Source organism: Meleagris gallopavo, chromosome 1 (assembly GCF_905368555.1).
Source record: "Meleagris gallopavo chromosome 1, MGAL_WU_HG_1.1, whole genome shotgun sequence".
Taxonomy (NCBI): Eukaryota; Metazoa; Chordata; class Aves; order Galliformes; family Phasianidae; genus Meleagris; species Meleagris gallopavo.
This window is the reverse complement of record NC_139404.1, coordinates 174,398,724-174,418,784: the sequence shown is the minus strand read 5'-3', so window position 1 is coordinate 174,418,784 and position 20,061 is coordinate 174,398,724. Positions and strand designations below refer to the sequence as shown.

At 45.0% G+C, this 20,061-nt stretch overlaps 2 protein-coding genes across 12 annotated transcripts in view; one reads left to right on the top strand and one right to left on the bottom strand.

The window, feature by feature from the left end:
• Positions 1 to 2,337: 2,337 nt before the first annotated feature.
• RNF6 (ring finger protein 6) lies at positions 2,338 to 12,012 on the bottom strand. 7 transcript variants are annotated; one of them, XM_085216137.1, is made up of 4 exons: positions 11,637 to 12,012; positions 8,484 to 8,679; positions 6,014 to 6,121; positions 2,338 to 5,206 (listed from the first exon to the last, which is right to left on the bottom strand). In XM_085216137.1, exons 1-4 carry the CDS (start codon positions 11,988 to 11,990, stop codon positions 3,465 to 3,467), a joined length of 2,400 nt encoding a protein of 799 aa, XP_085072263.1. In that variant the 5' UTR covers positions 11,991 to 12,012; the 3' UTR covers positions 2,338 to 3,464. The 7 variants fall into 7 exon arrangements, with proteins under 7 accessions (XP_085072263.1, XP_085072264.1, XP_085072265.1 ...); XM_085216138.1 differs by having other exon boundaries at positions 2,338 to 5,188; positions 11,637 to 12,011; XM_085216139.1 differs by having other exon boundaries at positions 8,484 to 8,683; positions 11,637 to 11,833.
• Positions 12,013 to 17,116: 5,104 nt separating this feature from the next.
• CDK8 (cyclin dependent kinase 8) overlaps positions 17,117 to 20,061 on the top strand; it is a 67,786-nt gene continuing 64,841 nt past the window's right edge. For 2 of the 5 annotated variants that reach the window (XR_014881091.1, XR_014881090.1), the window contains exon 1: positions 17,117 to 17,616. Coding sequence is in view for 2 of the 5 variants with exons in the window: in XM_085216135.1 (XP_085072261.1) it covers positions 17,489 to 17,616 (128 nt within the window). In the remaining 3 variants the exon portion in view is untranslated. The remainder of the gene's footprint in view (positions 17,617 to 20,061) is intronic. The other 3 variants (XM_085216135.1, XM_085216136.1, XM_085216134.1) reach the window with 3 other exon arrangements.

Here is a 20,061-nt window from a genome sequence, read left to right as displayed (position 1 = left end):
GAGTGCTGCACTGTTAAAGCATCCATTTCTTTTGTTGTGTATGCTGTTCTGATCAAAGCTAGATATGCGCAGCTGCATAGTTATAACCACATTATATGACTGGACAACATAACACAGAGCTTCCTGCCATTTGCTCCCTTAATATCCTGTATTTGGCTTTCAGCCCAAAAACCTAGACTGCAGTGGTGTATGATCAGGAGAGTCAGGTCTCAAAGCCTCTTCAGGAATGGGTAAATCCTACAGATTCAATCAACTTAATGTCAGTGTCTTTTCTTAGTGATCTGTATTGAAAGAAATAATCCTTACGTTTTGCTGGGATGTGCCAGGATACTGAAGAAAGTGGCAAGAATACTCTTTATCAGTTGCAAAATGATAATCGAGAAATATCCTGGATACTGCTTTGTGGAAATAGTCTGCTTCTAAGATGATAGAAATAAAAAAGATGGAAAGAGTCTGAGGAACAGGAAGAAACTAAAACAATTCTGCATTTCAACTGTTTGCAGTTATTTTGCAACACAGGAATCCGTTTCCAGTTTATATATTATTAAAGGAGAAACTATTACAGAGGCCTACATGGCCATAATAGCAGCTAGGAAGTCACTGATAATATCATATATGTAAGAAATGAAAAAAAAAACCCTATTAATTTAGCCTTGGAGTTCTCTATACCTTTTCCAGGGTCCAATCCAGTTTTCTGGGTCATTTTCAGCATCAAGACTCTCTAGACATGTTCTAGATTAGTGCTGCCACTTGACCTCAATTTAGTATTTCAATTGAATTTTTTTTTGTTACTAAAACTTCTGCCCGTTTTCCAACTAATTTCCATAAAAATAAAATTAGTTTTATTAGTGTCACCAATAAAAGCTTACCATCTTACTCCTTCCAGAGTTAAAGCTAGCCCAATGCCAATAGCTGTGTACATGAAGCAGATTTCCAATAAGAAATGTCTGTTAGATACAATCCAAAGATGGCTTAGAAGACATTTTCTATAGCATCAGAATAAAAAGCCATTCACTTTTAACATATCCTTCTCTCACAAACATACTGAAGAATCATCATGAGCAATAAGAATCATGAATTAATTCACGAAGAATTAAATTCTTCTCTTAAAGGTAGGAATCAAAATGCATGCAATAAAAAAGACTTATAGCTCTATGGCAAAATATAAGGAAAGATTTGACAGGAGCTCCACGAGAGAACTTGACCCAGTCAGTGCTCTGAAAGAAGCCCCATTTGGACAGGGATAACATCAGCATAGGAGGCACTAGAAAGCCACACCACCTTGGCATAGACAACATTCCTCCTCTTGTTTCCTAGCTTGCTTCTACTTAACTTCTAACTGTAGTTGCATTTGAGCACCCTGTTCCCTTGACTGTAGTTAACTACGAGGCTTTGAGTCTTTTAAATCCTGTAAATGTCAAGTCATTGCTCATCTTATGTAGCCTTATATAAGATCTTCCCTGCATGCTAACCTTTGCTGTAAGATGTCTCAGCAGGATGCAAAAATGTCCGGCCACTCATTTCACAGAACTGGATACGACCTCCCTTCAATTGCTACGACAGACACAAAATGTACAGGCTTGCTGTGTTGTTAGTGTACAACCTGATAAATTAATGCTCTCAGTGCATTTAAAAAGGGGATACTTGTGACTTCCAACATTAAGGCACCTTGAATCCCACCCAATAATGCCATTCCACAGGATTCAGGTGGCCTTGCATCTGGTGCTGTAACAGATGCACAGAAACTAGAGCCCAAAAATTCCCGCTCCTCAGGGAAGTCTTTTAGCTCTACCATCACCCCTGCATGAACAGGGTGAGGGCCAGGCCACGTGGCACACCTCAGCACCACCAAGTACTCTCTAGGCCAGCAATTTTCTGTTCTAGCAGCCCAATGGGAAAGGACCTGGGGGTTCTGGTGGACAAAAAGCTTTACATAAACAGAATTGTATCATTTCCCTTCCAAGTTTGCCTAACCAAGTATTTTAATTGAAACATATCCTGTCAAGGCAGTCCATAGTCAGAAAAAGTGCAAATTTATTCAGTAAGTATTCTTTCAACTACTCAAGATACACACGTGTTTCATGAGTCTGCCTTTCTCTGCAGATTGAGATGTACATTCTTCAAAGAAAGATGAGCTTTTCTAACATTCAGCATACTTCCAAAAGCCTTAGGAGTGTTTTGTCTCGATTTTTCTTTTAATCTACCACAGCAGCTAACACATACTGTGGAAACAGAAGTACGCATCTGGGGGAAATGAAAGGGAAAAAAACCTGAGAGTCAACAGTAAGTCTTCTTACCGATGTACAGGATACAATTCAAAAGCAATCCACACAAAGCTTCAGTTGTTTATTTTGCAACTTTATTTCTTTATAAGTTACTGGTATAAAGTTTAATATCTAATAGTACAGTAATTTGGGGACTTCAAAGGAAGCTTATTTTGTCTTTTTTAGTGTCTTTTGCCATATGCTCCTCAGATATGTTTCAAGAGGACTAATAACATATGTACCTTAAAATTCTGTACAAAAACACTTCAAGCCTTTGTTTTTCTGAGTAGGATGCACAAAACATGCATATTGTAGACAATATAATGATTAAGGAATTATTTCCCTCTTTAAACTAAGGCAGTTTAAAAAAAAAAAAACATGAATATTGAGTAATTTGGAAAAGTAAAAAGGCTTTCTCAATGCTCATTTACTCTTTGAGCAAACATGTTCATTAAGACACACACTCTTGGAATTGTCAGCAACGTGACGGCTGTCTGTACTGAAAAGACAGCGATTGTCAAAGACAGCTTTTAATTATGCACATTTTTTATCACTAACCCATCCGCTTTTGAACATGAACTTGTCAGCGCTAACCATTGCGTAAAACCACATGCAAAAACTGCCATAAAAATTTCAAATAGAACCAAATTGGCAAGTTTTTGGAAAGGATATTTGAATGTTAAAAAAAAATGTTGTATATTAAAATAAGCACTTCAAGTAACTTAAATACCTTTAGCAAACATATCCAGCAAGAGACTCCGTAAAAGAAATTGTTCTTAGAACAAAAAGCTAATGAATGGCTATTTAGACACTAATTTTTCAACACAGTGGTAGGTCTGTGTGAAACAATTTGTAATCTAAATAAAGTGAGTCCATTACACAGTTAAAAAAAACATACAATAAGCAGGACCGATTAACTATTGCGTTTCTCTATTTACAAAAGTGCTTAGCATAGCAAAATTACCTAAAAAAATATAAACTTTACCGATATCATTTGGTTCTATGTGTACTCCTAGATCTGCACTTGGAGAAAAATAGTTATTTACATTGCTAGATTTAGACAAGTTTTCTATTATTTTTTAAAGAAATCTAACAAAATTCCCCACACAAATGGACCCCTATGCAAGTCAATTCATTTGCTCTGGCTCATCATTAACAGAGCAGAAGTAGATCCTTAAATACTGAATAGTACAAATGATTTTAGCCGTTGTCTGTGGCATTAGACCCCAATACAGGCTGCCGACAAATTGGGCAAGTGGAATTTTCAGAAAGCCAGCGATCTATACAGTGAATATGAAATTCGTGCATACAAGGTAACTGCCTTAGCTTATTTCCCGCTACATATTCATTAATGCAAACACTACATGTTTTACTTATTTCCCCCTCAGTGTGGATATCCCCATAATTCCGAGTAGAAAGATTGTCAATCTGCTCTTTGGTTAAACCTCTTAAACGCCTGTATTCGCCGTCTTCGTTCAGCAGGAAGAAGTTGGCAAGCCGAAGGATGGGCAGAGTTCTATTTTCCACTAGGTTGTTAGCGTCTTGAGACTGTCTGTTATCCTGGTTTTCATTACTGCGACCATAGCGTCGTCGCGTATCATCACTCTGTCCATTTCTTTCACTGTCGTCTTCTACTACATGCCCATTCTGAGAAGAAACCTCACTTGGATCACTGCTATTGTTTACTGAGCTTGAGTTATTCTGCTCTGCCTGTACATCTGGTAAGTGATGAGCACCTCTTTGCATTTCTGAGTTAGATTCAGTTTCCATTAAAGAACTCAGTTCTCCAAAACCTGTCATAATTTGTCTAAGGATTGACCGAAGAGCCACTGATGAAGGCTCACCAAGCCCAGTTTCTGAAATCCGACGAAGAGGTATCCGTATGGTGCTAACGTAGGTTCGAATACCCGCACGTTCTGATCGTGATATCGTCCTCCGAAATCCCCCACTATCGCTTTCAAAAGTAACTGTGTTTTCTGCCATTCCTACTCTAGAACGAGTTCTACTAGCAATACTGTCCCGATCTCTGTTTTCTCCAGGACGAATTCTTCTCACTTGAAGATCTAGTGTAATTGTTGGATGTCTTCTAACAGCAGCTACTGGCCTACTAGATTCCTCCTCTTCTGAAGTTAATCCCGAGGGTGGGGCTGCAGAGGAAGGCTGAGGTGTTTGAGAGTTATTTCTTGCTTGTTCTTCAGCAGGCTGCTGAGGATGCTGTACTGTTTGTCTTCTACCTCTACTAGCTTGCTGTGTACTTCTATTCTGCCTCTGCCCATGTTCCCCAGAATAAGCAGTCTCACCTTGCCTTTGCAGTGGAGAGCGGCTTCGACTACTCAAAGTAGACCTCAACCGCAGAATTTCCAGTCTTTGGTTTGTATTCACCCGAACGTTAGTTCTGGATCTACTGCGTCTTGTAACTCTTGTAGAAGTACCTCTTTCTGGCATTTCTCTTTGTTCACCAGCAGTTGTAGAACTATGATGTGTAGTATTTGTTTGGTGAAGGCCAATCAACTCCCTCGTTCTACTCCTGAGCCTCCCTGAGATTGGATGAGAGGCTGCCTCAGAGCTTTGCACCACAGAGCTTCTCAAAGACCTGGCCCTTGCCGTGCTTGCAGCCTGGCTGTTTGCTTCGCTTGTTGTCCTGCTTCTTGTTTGTGTGGTTACTGGACTGACAGCTCCTTGATGTCTTCTTTCTGAATACATTCTGCTACGATCTATACCCACATACTCTTCACCAGTGGTTTCAAAATTGTTATGCCCGTGATTTATGTTGATTTCAAGACTAAATCGAAATTCCCCACTGTTTGGATTTGCCCGACTCACAGCTCTCCAGGTTTGGTTCCCACTCTGTCCACTGCGAGTGGCATTTCCTGTGCGACGAAATGCGTTCAGCCATTCAAGCAAAGAATCGCCATTTGAGTTTTCTGCAAGAACATCAGAATCTGAGAGAAATAAAGAATTGCAAGCATCCATACAACTGCATTCTTAGCACACTATGATGCATTTCAAATCCTCTATTCTTGCTTAGCTCTGACTTCCTAAGTGTTAAAGTAGCAGGACAGCTACCTCTCTATGATAACGTAATTTTGCTGAAAATATGCTGTATATAGAAACATCAACAAAATTGTTAAGCTTAAGATGGAATTTTGATCTTATCAGGAGGTACAAATAAATTAATATATCTACACAGCCTCTTCCGAGAAAGCACTCAGAGACAGACCAAAGGTAGTTCAATTTGTCCAATATCCGTCTCTCGCTTAAGCTATTGATTTCAGAGTAACTTTGTCAACTATTTTGATAAAGTGAGAAAAACCAAGACAGATGTTATCCTTTTAGAAAAGGAACTGGCCAAATGAGCCAATATTGGTGAGGAAGTGATGAGCATAAATAGTATCAACCTCACTGTTACAACAAACAGAAATATGATAACAAAAACAAAACAGAAGAAAGGTTAACTGTTTACCAGTTGACTTCTATTCTTCTCTAACGTATACTAAAACTTCTTAAGAATTAAAATAATTTTTTTTGCGCTCCTAGACTCATTAGCAAAAGGAAAACAGAAGAGAATAAACTAATTAGTGTCTCCTATTAAAATCTTCCATAAGAATTTATTTTAAGTTAATTTTATATCATTAGGAAATTTCTTACTTGAGAACATTTCAAAGGCAGAGTGAAAAAAAGACTTTTGGTCAGCATTTCTCTTAAATATCTGTATGTACTATACATGCATATGAAGAAAGAATATTTACCTCCAGCAGTTCTACCTTCACCTTCTCTGTTTTCCAGATCAGTCTGTGATGCCAGACGCTCCTTAGCCCCTTCCAAACGTTGTTGCAACTCTTCTGCTGTTATTTCCCCTGAAATAGTTTACATATCGATCATGCTGTTATCGGCTCAACACAGACATGCAGAAATATTTTCTATCTTGAAGAAAAAATCTTAAGAAAAGAAGTAAATTTAAATTTAAAAGCAAAGAGCATTAGTGAGAAATTGGAAGACAAGTAAACAGATAATAAGTAGTTACTAGGGAGGGCAGGTGTGTGGATACTGAAAGAGCATCAAGTGCACGCTTACTTTAAACAAGCAACCAGAAGCCAAAAGTACTGCTACAGATAGATATCATAGAATCATAGATTGGCTTGGCTTGGAAGGGACCCTGTAAGAAGCTGGAACAATTTCTGGCTCAAAGCTTGTTCAGCGGCACACATCCAGGACATAACCTGCTGGACAAGCTTTTGGGGTTAATAGATACCATAAGCACAGCAGCAAGAGAAACATATGTGGCTGGGCAACCAGGAGAAACCTTTTCAGCTGTTGCTTCTTTTGGGCGTTCAAGCTGACTTATGGGGATCGTGTTAGAGGAGAGGACCACCATGCAGTCAATGTGCATACCTAGCAGCCTACCATGTGGCAATTGCGTGATCTACTGCCCATTACCCAGTAGGAAGGGCATGTACAGTGGACATGCTGTTTCAACTACTGTCTCCCCTCAGGAACAACACAAAAGTACCCACGGCAACTACCGTTGCCCTGACGAACCAAACAGAAGTGCTTCTGACAATCAGCTGCTGCCCCTGGCAACCAAAAGGACACTATGGAGAGGATAAAAACCCAAAGAGTTCCAAGGAAGAACGGGTACCACCTTGGCCGAACTGCAGCGGTGCATCTCACTCACCCAGATGTCGCTGACTGACTTGCTGCTTCCCTATGGCCAACAAGACATTGCTGGATCCCTGATGGTGACTATCCCTGCTTTGTTAACCATTTGCTAGGATTTCTCTCTTTACTACTGCTAACTTCCCCATCTCATCCGCATTCCTTAGTAGCACAAAATTTGTAATAATTCACTGGACAACATTTGGCCTCATTTGTTGCCTTAATGTCAAACCATCTCCACCAATAAATATATTGAGACAGACCCCAAGGATCAAGTTCCAACCACTACAGGTTGCCCAGGGCCCACCCAACCTGGAATTAAACACCTCCAGGAATGGAACATCCACAACTTCCACATCCATTCCCCCTCACCGCTCACTCAGAGAAAAACTTCCCTGATATCCAATCTAGATCTCCCCACCTTTACTTTCAAACCATTCTTTCTTATCCTATCACTATCTTCCTGTGTAAAAAGTTGATTTCCCTCATGTTTATAAACTCCTTTTAAATACTGGAAGACAGTAATGAGGTCTCCCCACCGCCTTCTCTTTTCCAGGTTGAACGAGCCCAGCTCCTTCACCTGTCTCCACAGGACAGATGCTCCATGGCCTTATCTGGACCCTCTCCAAAAGCTCCACATCCTTCCTATGTTGGAGGCCCCAGACTTGGACACAGTACTCCAGATGGGACCTCACAAGGGCCAAACAGAGGGGAACAATCACCTCTCCCTGCTGGCCATTCTTCTTCTAATGGAACCCAGGATACCATTGGTCTTCCAGACTGTAAATGCACACTGCTGGCTCATGTTAAGTTTTTCATCAACCAGGACCCCTAAGCCCTTCTCTGCAGAACTACTCTCAAGGAGTCCTCCTCCCAGTCTCTATACATACCTGGGATTACCTTGACCCAAGTGCAAAACCTTGCACTTGGCTCTGTTGAATCTCACTAGGCTCACAAGGGTCCTCCTTTCAAGTTTACCAAGGTACCTCTGGATGGCATCCCTTCCTTCTAATGTTATCAGCTGCACCACTCAGCTTGGTGTCATCACAAACCTGCTGAGGGTACACTCAATCCCATCACCTATGTCACTGATAAAGATGTTAAAGAGAACTGGTCCCAAGACAGATGCCTGGGGAACACCCCTCATTACCGACCTCCACCTGGACACAGAACCACTGACCACAGCTGGCTGGCTACAACCATCCAAGCAATTCCTTATCCACCAAACAGTCCACCCTTCAAATCCAATTTAGAGATAAGGATGTGGTGGGGGACCATAACGAAGACCTTGCAGAAGTCCAGGTAGGTGACATCAGTTGCCAGATATACTTTAGCATTAATTATCTGGGTTTGAATATTACCAGCATTAATTATCTGGGTTTGAATATTACCAGTATTCAGATGAGTTATATTTTTTTTCAAGCTTCACCATCTATTTAAGTTAACTTTTATTGACTATCAATAATTTTAAATAGAAATTCACATTTCTACTAAATGTGGAGCCTGACAATAGCAGCATTACCTCACAGTACAACCTTTCTGCTGAAAGTATCCACATCTTACCAGGAGTGCCAAGCAGGTTGTGGTCTCTCATCAACCTGTAGTCTTCTTCATTGAGTTCATTGATGAATTGGTAATAGGCTTCCTCCCTACTGAGGCGCTCCAGCTGTCGCTGTCTCTCATCTTCACCACGACCGCGCTCTCGTGAAGATGCCTGTTCATTGCCATTCCCTGCACGGTGCCGATCCATGATGCCAGGCTGCCTTATGCAAAATTGGAAAGTTAGACTGCACAATAATTATGGTAAGATTTTACCTAGTTTATGGAAGAAGTTCCCAGCATTTTCATTTAAATTAGTTTATTAATAAATACTAAAGGTGATTAAGATGAACCAAACTCTATGTTATTTGCCAGGTCAGTTCACCAGTGTAGTTCATTATGCAAGTATTTTGCTTCTAACCCATACAAAAAGTACAGGTACTCCACGTCCCTTTTTCTCTTTGAAAAGACGTTGCAGTTGGTACACCAACTTTAAAATACAATAGCACTGACAGGTTAATTTTTTTTGCTATATAAGGATAGCATTGAAAATTAAAGGAATAACGCAAATTTGTTTCACCTTTCCGAAGTGAAATAAAACAGCAGTGTGTAGTACTTCAGAAGTTAAATATCACTGAAAACATTGTTCTGTAATTACCCAGTGTAGACTTCCAAAAAAACAGTTACTGCTTTGGAGAACTCTTGAAATGTTTACTGATAGGCACATTACAGCGTTATCTCTGTCCATACCGCCACTCCCACAGTACGAAGCCTACAGATACATTTTTGGTGAAAGTTATCCTTTAGACATTCTGACACAAGTTTTACATTTTCCTTGCAATCTCTAGTCCAAGCATTAGCTAACAAAAGAATTAATCTCCCTGTTCTTGGCCATACCTGTTCTTCAATACTCAATTTTAAAGAAGAGAAAGCAGGGTGTCATCCTTTCAATAGGGCTTCTCATTTAACAAAAGCCATCTGTAATACTTGCTGTGGTAGACAACTGACAGAATAGATCACTTCTCTAATGAGATTACCAGGAATCGCCATGCAGCACTACTCTGTTTAATTGTGAAGAAGAAGTTATTGGGTAAATACTTCTTTTTGAGGGGTCAATTCACCAACACATCAGTCTCTTCAAGTGTGAAATGGGGAAACACAGAACAGCATTCTCAGCACTCTCCCATTCGGTAATTAGTCTTCACAGAAAAGCTCACAAGCTAACAAGCAGACCAAATCAACATACATTCAATAAAGAGTAGATCTTAATCACTGCTGCCAACAGATATGAAGAATCAGGAAATGTATTTGCCAACAGCAGACGCTGGCATACATTTAATATACCTTGCTTATGTTCTCTGTGGGATCCATTCTGATGCATCCTCGGTCTCCTCATTTTCCACCCCATTTGCTACTTTTCCCCCTTCACCATAGGTGACTACACTTCCAAACACGCCAATCAGTCTTGTCATTCATCTGTCTCCTGCATCCAATGCTGCATTTGGATGTATGTAATGCTTCGCTTCTAGCTGTTTAACTCATTTAACTTAAACTATATGAAATCTGAATACCTCCCTCACAAGCCATTTTCTGTTCCCATAATGTTTGCAGAGTCTGTTAATTTACTGTCACCTTCTGTGCTCAGCCTCACAATCTGCAGTTAAATACCGACTTCTGTTTACCACAGCGGCTACGCCCAAATCAGGTCACTTCTCCTAACACATTTCTAAACATAAATTTCTCAGCCAGCTCTTTGTATCACTACCCTGCCTTCCTCCAAACAAATGCAACTGCCCCCCCTCCACTCAACACACGGTTATAGCACTACCGCTATCCTGACAGCACCAGCAGTTGACTGCTGTCATGAAAATACTTAATCCATACTGCAATAAGTATTAAAGTGTCTCCACCCCCAACTGACTTAATACTTGAGATAAGTAGCACACAGAAGACAACAGATAAAGCTTATTTAGTTTCACGTGAGGCTGCTATTGAGATGAAAATCTAACAGTAAATGTTAGCGCCCACCCTGTAACTACGCTACATTAACTGACTTCCTGGCTATATCACCATACTGCTGCAGAGAAACTCACACACACATTCTTGAGATGAGAAGCCTGTTGCATGTAGTCTCCTTCAACCTAAATTTAAACTGTTGTGTGAAAGAGGGATTGCTTTTCCTCTTGCATTCATGCAAAATCTGGAATTCTACCACTCACAAAAACTGAAGAGAATACTGTTTTGTTGACAATAGGACGGTAAGGCAATTACATTCCTTAAGTGACTCACTTAGAAACCATAAGAAGTGCGAAGCCTTTGGCTGTCCCATCTGTTTAACACAACAGCAAGCGACTAGCCATATTTGTTATCAAACACCACCAAAACGAAATATTTTGGCCCTTAAAATAGTTCAAGGTGTTGAAAGCTGAAGGATTTTAAGTACTAAGAAACAAAAATGTAAAATCCATTTACGGCTCCGGGTTACTCTTCCACTGCAAAGAAACAAGTGCCACACGCCAGCAGCTTGTCTGCCCAAGACTAACTCCTTTTCTTCTTAGTTCACACCTATTCCGGCCCTTTCTCCGAGATTTACGATGGTTTCTACTTAAGCTGCACATACCGCGTGCTTTTAGGCTATGGCCCCTCTCCACGGCTCCCTGCCCCCCACGCCATGAGGTATGCGTTTTTCGAACGCCTACCACCTGACTGCAAGACGACAACTGAGTTTAGATGAGGAAACCTCGCGGACCACGAGACCACTTAGGATTTCCGTCACATCTCAGCCTCCGGGCGAGATGATCTCACCGAACTTGAAAGAAAAAAAAAAAAAAAAAAGAGAAACCACCAGACTATGCGTGAGGAAGGGAAGGGGAAGCAGAGGCAGACAAAGGAAGAGCGGCACGGCGACGAGAGCCCCGCGGCTTCCCCCGCTCTCACGGCAGCGCGGCCCCGCGCCGCCCGAACGCTGCGGGAGGCGCGGAGCCGCGCACCCCCCGGCCGGCCGGCCTCGTCCCGCGCCCGCAGCCCGCCGCCGGGCCGGGGGCAGCGATTGACACCTCTCCCGGCCAACCACCCGCCCGGCCGCCGGCCGACCGCGACACGGCGAAGTAGGCCGCGTCCGCGCTCCCCCCCCCCGCTCGGCTCTCCTCACGCTCCCCGGCCGGGCCCCGCACTAACCGCCACCGGCCGGATCGCCGCCTCCAGCGCCGCCCGCCGGGGAGCGGCATCACCCGCAGCGCGGAGCCGGGGAGGCGTCCGTGCCGCCAACCGCCGCGGGGCGGGCAGCCCGGAGAGGGGCCAGGGAGACCCGGGAGCTCGGCCCCGCCTGCCGCCCGCGGGACGGTCCGGCTCCCGGCCCCGCTCCGCTCTCCGCTCTCCCCTTCCCTCCCGACGGCGGGAGCGGAAAGACACCGACCCCCGAGCCGTGCGAGCGGGCGTCCCGGCCCCGATTGCGGTCCGGGCAGCCGCCGGGAGCTGCGAGCGCGAGTTCCGAGCGCGGCCCTCCGCCGAGCGCCGCCCCCTCCCGCACATGCGCAGCCGCGGCGCGAGCGACCGTTGGGTCGCGCGCCGGACAAAGGCCGACGGCCGGGGCGCGCGCCTGGCGGCGGCTGCGCGCTGAGAAGTGCGGCGACGCGCTGTCATTGTCGGCTCGGAGCCGTTACCGGCCTGCGGGGCGGCCGCCGGCTGATCGGGGGCGAAGAACTCGGGGAAAAAACGTCTCGCTTTCGCCCGGCTGTCCGCGGGCAGCCCTTGAGGTCCCTGCACGGCCCCGTGCGAGCCTTTCTGTACGTGTCCGTGCTAACGCTGATCTCCTCGCTCCCAACTTTGCCGTTCTCGGCACGTTCTCTCTCCTTTGAACACAGAAGGAAGTCTGTTCGGGTGTTGGCTTTCGTTAGCCAGCCTGTTGTTGTCACAGCTCGCATCGCTGTCTCCAGACGGGTGTGAGCCCTGACTGAGGGCAGATAGACTTTCACAGGCAGGATTTCACCATGCATTCCTTCACAACACCGGAATATCCTCGCCGTTCCGGTGACCACTACTGCATGTTAGCAAACTAGCGTAGGACTGCAGCTTCAGCTGCTCCTGGTGCTCCATACCTTATTCTTTACAAGAGCTGACTTTTTTTCCTGCTCTTCCCTTCCCGGGTTTCTTTTTTGGATAGGAGGATTGTATTTTCCATGCGACTCTGTGCCTTTCCCTTCTGCCTTTCTATTTCCCTTATTTTTCTGCCATTGTCTCCTTTTCCATTTTCCAAAGAGAGCCACCAAGAGCTCAGTGCCGTTGCAGAAGCTGTGACGTCAGTCACTTTGTAGCATGGAACTTTGCACACAAGCTCCAAATGCTATTACAAAGTTGAGGTGCATGCTGCTGCTATGCTAACAGCATGCACAGGCTTTCTTTCCTGTGTTGCTCCCATTGGTTGCTTCTATGCTAATCCAAGGGATGGAACACCTCCATACGAGGACAGGCTGAGAGCTGGGGCTGTTCAGCCTGGAGAAGAGGAGGCTATGGGGAGACCTGAGAGCGGCCTTTCAGTGTCTTAAGGGGGACTGTAAGAAAGAAGAGGCGAGACTCTCTAGCAGGGCGTGTTGTGATAGGACAAGGGGAAACAGTTTCAAACTACAGGAGGAGAGATTTAGACTGGATGTAAGGAAGAGATTTTTGCAATAAGGAGGACGATGCACTGGCACAGGTTGCCCAAAGAGGGAGTGGGTGCCCCATCACTGTGCAGGATCACGGTCAGGCTGGATGGGGCTCTGAGCAACCCGATGGATCTGTAGGTATCCCTACTCATTGCAGGACAGTTGGACTAGATGGCCTTTAAGGGTTCCTTTCAACTCAAAGGATTCTGTGATTCTACACAGGGCAGAAGCTGATGGGCTGTGACAGAGGGAGCATTCCACACCTTGTATAAACTATTTGAATCGGCAGAACAGGAGACCTCAGTAAAATCACCTCATTCCTAGGATATCCAAATTGCTGATACTTTTGCTCAAATTTCCTTAGAGAAATAAAATATGGATATTCTGCAGTTGGTCTTGATGCAAAAACAAGCCCTCACAAATAAGGGAGGTGATAGGAAGGGCCGAGGGCAGTGTCCAGGAAGACACTTCTACTCCCTTCTTTACATACTGCACAATTTGTTTATACTTTTTGAGAAAGAAGTGTAAGGAAGAAAGGAAGAGTTACATTTAGGTTTCTTACTAGTTTATACTTTATTTATTTATTTATTTATTTATTGCCAGTACATGCTTTCTACAGGGACACAACAGGAAGGACACATTTTAGCACCGATGCTAAATGCTATTCTTTTCTACTTTATTCACTAAGTTCAACCCTTGTTATTCATGTTTCTCATCACACCATGAAAGTTAGTGATTGCTGAAGTGTGCTTTGGCTTCCTTTGCCTGATATAACTAAAATATGTTTTTCCTGAAGACAAATTTCACTCTTGTAATAGAAGTTTGAATATCCGCCTTGCATACAAAGTAATGCCCTGCTCCCTTGACAATTTCTTCACACAATTTCCTGTTGTTCTCTTCTGGCAGTCCTTTTCTCTCACACTCTGATGTTTAGTAATCACAGTCAAACTCAGCATCTTCTCTGGTATCAAGGCAGACATGAGCTGCTCATCCAGAATAAGTTTATGGTATGTTTTAGGAACATAAATAAAGCCATGTTTCTTTACTCAAAGCTTAGACTGAAACAGTCCTTTTTCTATGGTGCACAATTCTCCGTTCATTTCCTATTCATATTTATATTTCACAGAAGTGTAGTGTAAGTATTTGATTATTTTATGCTTCTTATGTTTATTTTATGCTCTTATTGGTGTCGTTAATACCGAAATAACAATAGTAAGTCTTTCCTCTAACAGTATTACTGTGGCAGCAGCAACTTTCCCAATCATAAAACACCTCTTTTAGGACGATAATAGAAGTAGCCTGTAGAGAGCAGCAAATCTCAGGAAACCGGTTTTAAGTTTCTTAAAGTAAGCTCTATAAACCTGGTTTCATTCAATTGTTCAGTCATTTAATTTCTTTAGAAAGTAACTTTATGCCATTATGTGTTGGGTTTTTTATATATAATCATGTTTTATATACAAGCAAGGCAGAACCTTTAAATCAATTTTTTAAAACAGTACCTTTGTGCAGATGACACCAAAGTAGTGAGATAGAGTTGATACGCCCGGGTGCAGTGCTGCCATTCAGGGGCACCTGGGCAGGCTGCAGGTATGCTGGGCCACCAGGAGCTTCCTGGAGCTCAACAAAGACAAATGCTGTCTGCCATCTTGGACTGACCAACCCTTTAGGACAGTACTGAATGGGGCTTACCAACTGGGTCATGTTGCTGCACAGAAGGACTGGGGCTCCTGGCGCACAGCAGGACAGACAGGAGTCAAGAGTGCACCCCTGCAGCAAGGAAAGCTAACGGCACACATATGTTGGGAAGTGGTTATTTCCTCTTTCTTGGTGCTTGAGTGCCATCATGTGGAATACAATGCCATGTCTGGGGGGTCTTCAGCAGAACAATATTCACACAGAAAATTATTAACAAAATGGAAGGAATTCAGCAGAGAGCACCAAGATGATCACGGGCTGCACACTTCTATGTGAGGCTGTGGGCACCTGGGCTTGTTTAGCTGGGAGAAGGGGCAGCCTTCTAGCACTCGCAAGGAAGTTGCTGAGAAGACATAGCCAGACTTTTTAGCCAAGTGCACAGTGGGAGGACAGACGGTAAGCATGAATTTGATAGATGTTCGGCATCAAAATAAGGACAAGTGTTTTTATCCTGAGGACTGTCGGGTCTCTAGAGGCTGTGGAATCTCCATCCTCAGCGTTTTTTTCTCAAGCAACGTGAATTTAATAGCAATCCTGCTTTAAGCAGGATATTAAACAAGCAAACCTCCAGAGGTCTCTTGCTATGATTCTTGCTGTTGAAATAATTCTAACATAGTTTGTCAGTATTAGAGTTTATTTCCCTAAGGAAGGGCTCTAAAAAAGTAGCCAGATGTTTGTTCCTAGGCAGAATTTTGAAGTGAAGACTCTTGAGAATCAACACTCTGGCTTCTTCAGGGGCATAAAACAGACAGATAGTGATGATGGTCATGTGTCTGGCAAACAGATGTTCCGCTGCATGTTAACACAGCTCTCTGGATCTGGATCCAAACTATGGGTGTATGTTTGTTGATGACTTGCACTCATGCCAGAATCTAAGACGCATCACTGGTCTGATTTTATAGCAAAGGGCAGCTGAGCACACAATAAAGAGTACTTAACTTTATATACCAAAATATTTGTGGGAGTAGCACTTCAGCTTCTTAAATGCTGTCAGTATTCAGCTAACACAGCTGCATGTTATCAACTGCAAGGTTCCTAGAAAATGCTCACACTATACAGAATGGCTATTCTGAAATGAAAAAATCTCCAAAGAGCTGAAATTTGTTCAAATTAGGCGAATTGGTAAATGGAGTAAGTGGACATGACAGTGACATGGGGATGTGTCATGGTAACTATCTCCAACCCTCTGCATTGTGGTACTTTAGGAAGAGCAGATTGTGGCCTGGCCATCTTTTTCTTTTTAAGAATGGATTCCTAAACTAACCTTTTTTTCCTTAAAATTATGTAGTATGTTGACAGATTTTTAAAATAAATCACACAAGAGTGTATTTTTTCATGAAGCAGAATTAAAAGTTGGTCTTGAAATGTCCATGTTGGTTTCTTGTCGTTAAGAAGTTCAACTTGTGCTTCGTTTGAAATTTCTTATGACTTCAGAACCACACATCTGAATCGATTAAACTGAATGTTGCCAACAATTGAAGTACTGGAAGCACAAACAGAGTGAAGAAGCAGAGAAAAAAATCCACCAGTTCTGGATGGCATGCAATCCCAATGGTGGGAAAAGCTAATGAAAGAAAGATCTGCAGAAAGACAGTCTGAACATTCCTAGAAAAGGACTAAAACCTAAAAGAGAGGAAAAAGTTTTTTTCTGTTGTGGTTTTGACTTGTGAGGTTTTCTTTGTCAAAGCAAGGAATTCTTTCCAAATGGTTTATGCAAAGAAGTCAAGGAGCACGAGTTCTCAGAAGGCCGTCTGGCTGCTGCATCCTTGTGTTTATTCATGCACTCATTGTTCCTCCACACCCCGTGGTGCCACAGCTGGGACAGCCTGACCTCACCCACTGCTGCCTCCCGGTAACGGCAGCTGTGTGAAGGAGACTGCAGATCTATCGCTTCTGTGAGAGCGCTGCATTGCGCACAGCCCAGCTAGCAGGACTGAGCGCTGGGGCTGGCCAGGAGGAGCGGGGTGCTGGGTGAGACCGTGCCAGCTCGCTCTGCTCATAACGCCTGCCCAGTGCCCTTCCAGCGGGCATCGGGTCCCTCACAGCAACACAGCAATGCCACAGGCGGTACTGGGCCTGTGGTGCAGTTTCAGGAATCCACCTGAAGGTGTAAAGTAAACAGAAACGCTCTCAGGACGGTCCAGAGAACGTTGTTTCTTCTTCCAAAACCCGGGAGCTGGGCTGGCAGCACTACAGCTCCCAGCATGCCCCGCGCCAAAGCCCCTCCCCCAGCACTACAGCTCCAAGCATGCCCCGCGCCATAGCCCCTCCCCCGGCACTACAGCTCCCAGCACACTTCGCCGCAAGGCACGCCGGTCCGAGAGAGGGCGGGGCTGTGGTCGGAGCCCGCCGCCTTCCACGCGGTGCGCTGTCCGCCGTGCCCGGGGCCGGGGAGGTGCCCGCGGTTTGCGACGCTTCTTTGCAACAGTGCGGCCAGGCGCGGCCGCCGTATTCCGCGCGCAGCCCGGCTGTTGTGCCGCGAGCCGGCGGGCAGGAGGGGAGCGGCTGGAGACGGAGCGCGGAGGGAAGGAGCGAGCAGCTCCGCCGCCGCCTCCCGGCTCTGCATGCTCCGCGGGGCGGCCCGGGGGCCTCCTCTTCCTCCTCCTCCTCCTCCTGCTGCTGCTGCCGCCGCTGCCGGGGGGCGGCGGGGCGGGGTGCGCGGCTGCCGAGAGGTGTTGCGGGGCGGCGAAGATGGACTATGACTTCAAGGTGAAGCTGACTGGCGAGCGGGAGCGGGTGGAGGACCTGTTCGAGTACGAGGGCTGCAAGGTGGGCAGGGGCACCTACGGGCACGTCTACAAAGCCAAGCGCAAAGACGGGTGAGTGAGGAGCGGGGCTCCCTTCTGACCGCCCCAGTCCCGGCCCCGTCCCTGCGGCGGCGGCTGCCGCTCGGTCCCTGCGGCTCCTGCCTGCCGGAGCGGCTTTCGGCACCGCCGCCCCCCTCGCCTCCTCCCCCGCCACCGCCCCGTAGAGGAAAAATGCCACGGCTGGGATAAGAGGCTGCACCCGGCGGGCTTTCCTTTGGAAGAAGCCGGGGTCCCCAGGCGTCAGCCCGGCCACCGGTTTCGTAAAGCCTAGCTCGATTCCTCTTTCCTTTTGAACGCTTTTTGTCTGGTTTATTTCTTGTAGTCACCATTTTGGGTGTTGTTGCCGGCTGCTCCTGTAGCCCAAGTCTCCTTTAGGATGCTTTCAAAGGTCTGTATTTGAGTACAGACCGCGGTGAGTGAATTTCCCCGCAGAAGTCCTGTCTAGGAAGATGCAGGTGTGTCACCTGGCTCTCGGTGACACGGCGTCGGTGCCAGAACAATGGGCGGTGGGGGGCGAGGGCAGCGGGAGCGACAGCGCTGTACTCTAACAGGTCCCGCTGCTCCCTCGCACCCGGCTTTTCTGTCCATCTCCTCGAACTCCGTGTTTTCTCATTGAAAGGATGTGCGTTTGAAAGGCTGGGCGTTGTTTCTACCTGTGGTAAATCAGCTTAGAGCAGGCTGTGGTCAGCTACGGCAGAAATGCGATCGGGTTCCCTTTATGTAAGCTCTCAGCGCTGCCTGCAGAGCGCTTGCGGTGGGGCTGCTGCCCGGCTCTGCACGCACCGCTATTCATCAGAGTGCTGTTATTTCACCATGGGTTTTGTCTGCTGCTGGGATTCACCTAACTACTTCCACACCTTACATGTGAATCCTTCAGACCATTGGCAGGAGAAATTCTTACCTGGTCTGATTTTTTTCTTTTCTTTTCTTTTTTTTTTTGGAGGGGAGGTGCAAGGGCATAAACTGCGGTGAGTTAGGTAAGCTGTTGCAGCAGATCTCCTTATCTGCAGGTGTTCTTCAGCGCCTCTTTTCTAGTCTCTTCCCCTTGCGCTTCTAATTTCTCTGCAAGATTGCTGGGAACTCTCAAATATGCTGGGTAATTGCATTTGGACAATATCTCAAACACTTAAGATATAACTATCTGTGGATGCTTCAGTAGCATATGGCATAGTGGTACATAGGTGGCCTTACGTGATGTGGGTGGAATCAGGATTGAAGGGGAAGATTCCATTTTGATTCCTTTATCACAAAGAAACGAATTACAGAAGCAGATCTCTAATAGCAGTTCAGTTTCCTGACACTATGATAACGTATGGGTGGACACTGTACATCTTGCAGTGTGAGCGTACGAAAGGAAGAGCTCAGTACTGTTATATACTAAACATCACTGCTGAAATATTTCCCCAAATGTTGTATAATGCTAGAGGAGAAACCTTTTCATTTGCAGTTCTTGCACAGCTCAAACTTTCTTTGTGCATGAAATTCTTTCTTTCTGCTGCATTTGCATGGATTTTTCCATTAAAGGTGTACATTTACTTTAAATTTCACTATATGATTCTAAATCCTATTTTAAACAACTGAAGTCCCATGTTTATTATGCATCACAATTTTTTAAATGCTTGTGCTACAGGACTGCAAATGTTTTATTAAAAATATTGAGGCTGCTCTTTCTTAAATGACATTCTACACACAGATGTCTAATGAATAGGATAAACATAGAAAAGAACTATATTTTAATAATTCATCCTGTGCAAACATGTTTAAAAACTCAGTGATGAAAATCTATCTTACAAGCAAAAGGAGCTAGTGCCTTTTGTATAGCAGGGGTCTTCACCCGTTCTTGCTGATTGCCTTCGTGAAACTAGATTAACATTAATGGGTCCAAACAGTAGGAATGTAATAGTATGTTGTTAAACTACAAGGGGGTGCTTTGGGGGACAGTTACATGGCCATTTTGGTACAGCAAGGAGCCTTAAAAGGAGTGAAGGAGGCTGCATATTCTTGACATACTGATGAAGACGTAACATGGTTTTCATGCCCTGCACCAGCAAGAAAGCCAATCCAGCCATGCCTTGTCCTTTGCCACAAGGTGAGGCTTTGAGACTGGACTGGTTGTGTTGAGAATTTTGCACAGGGAGTCACCAGGTACACTTGCATGGGTGTTTCTAATATAGTCCCTGGCTAAACTTGAACATCGCATCAGCTGAGTACTCGTGTGTGGTGCTAAAGCTGAGCTATGTGTGGCACATGGCCTGCAGCAAAACTGCATTCAGTTCCCAAGCTCTCATTTCCATTCCTTTTGTCATCAACTTTGTAGCCCTGTGGTTGAAAAGAATCTTCCCGGCTTTTCAAGTGGTGCTGGTGGCCCTGCACCTCCTCTGAGCAGGCTGTCTGAATTGGTGACTGCTGTAGCAGCAGAGCGCATGAGCTGGCAGTTCCTTCTACTGGCAGGCTGGA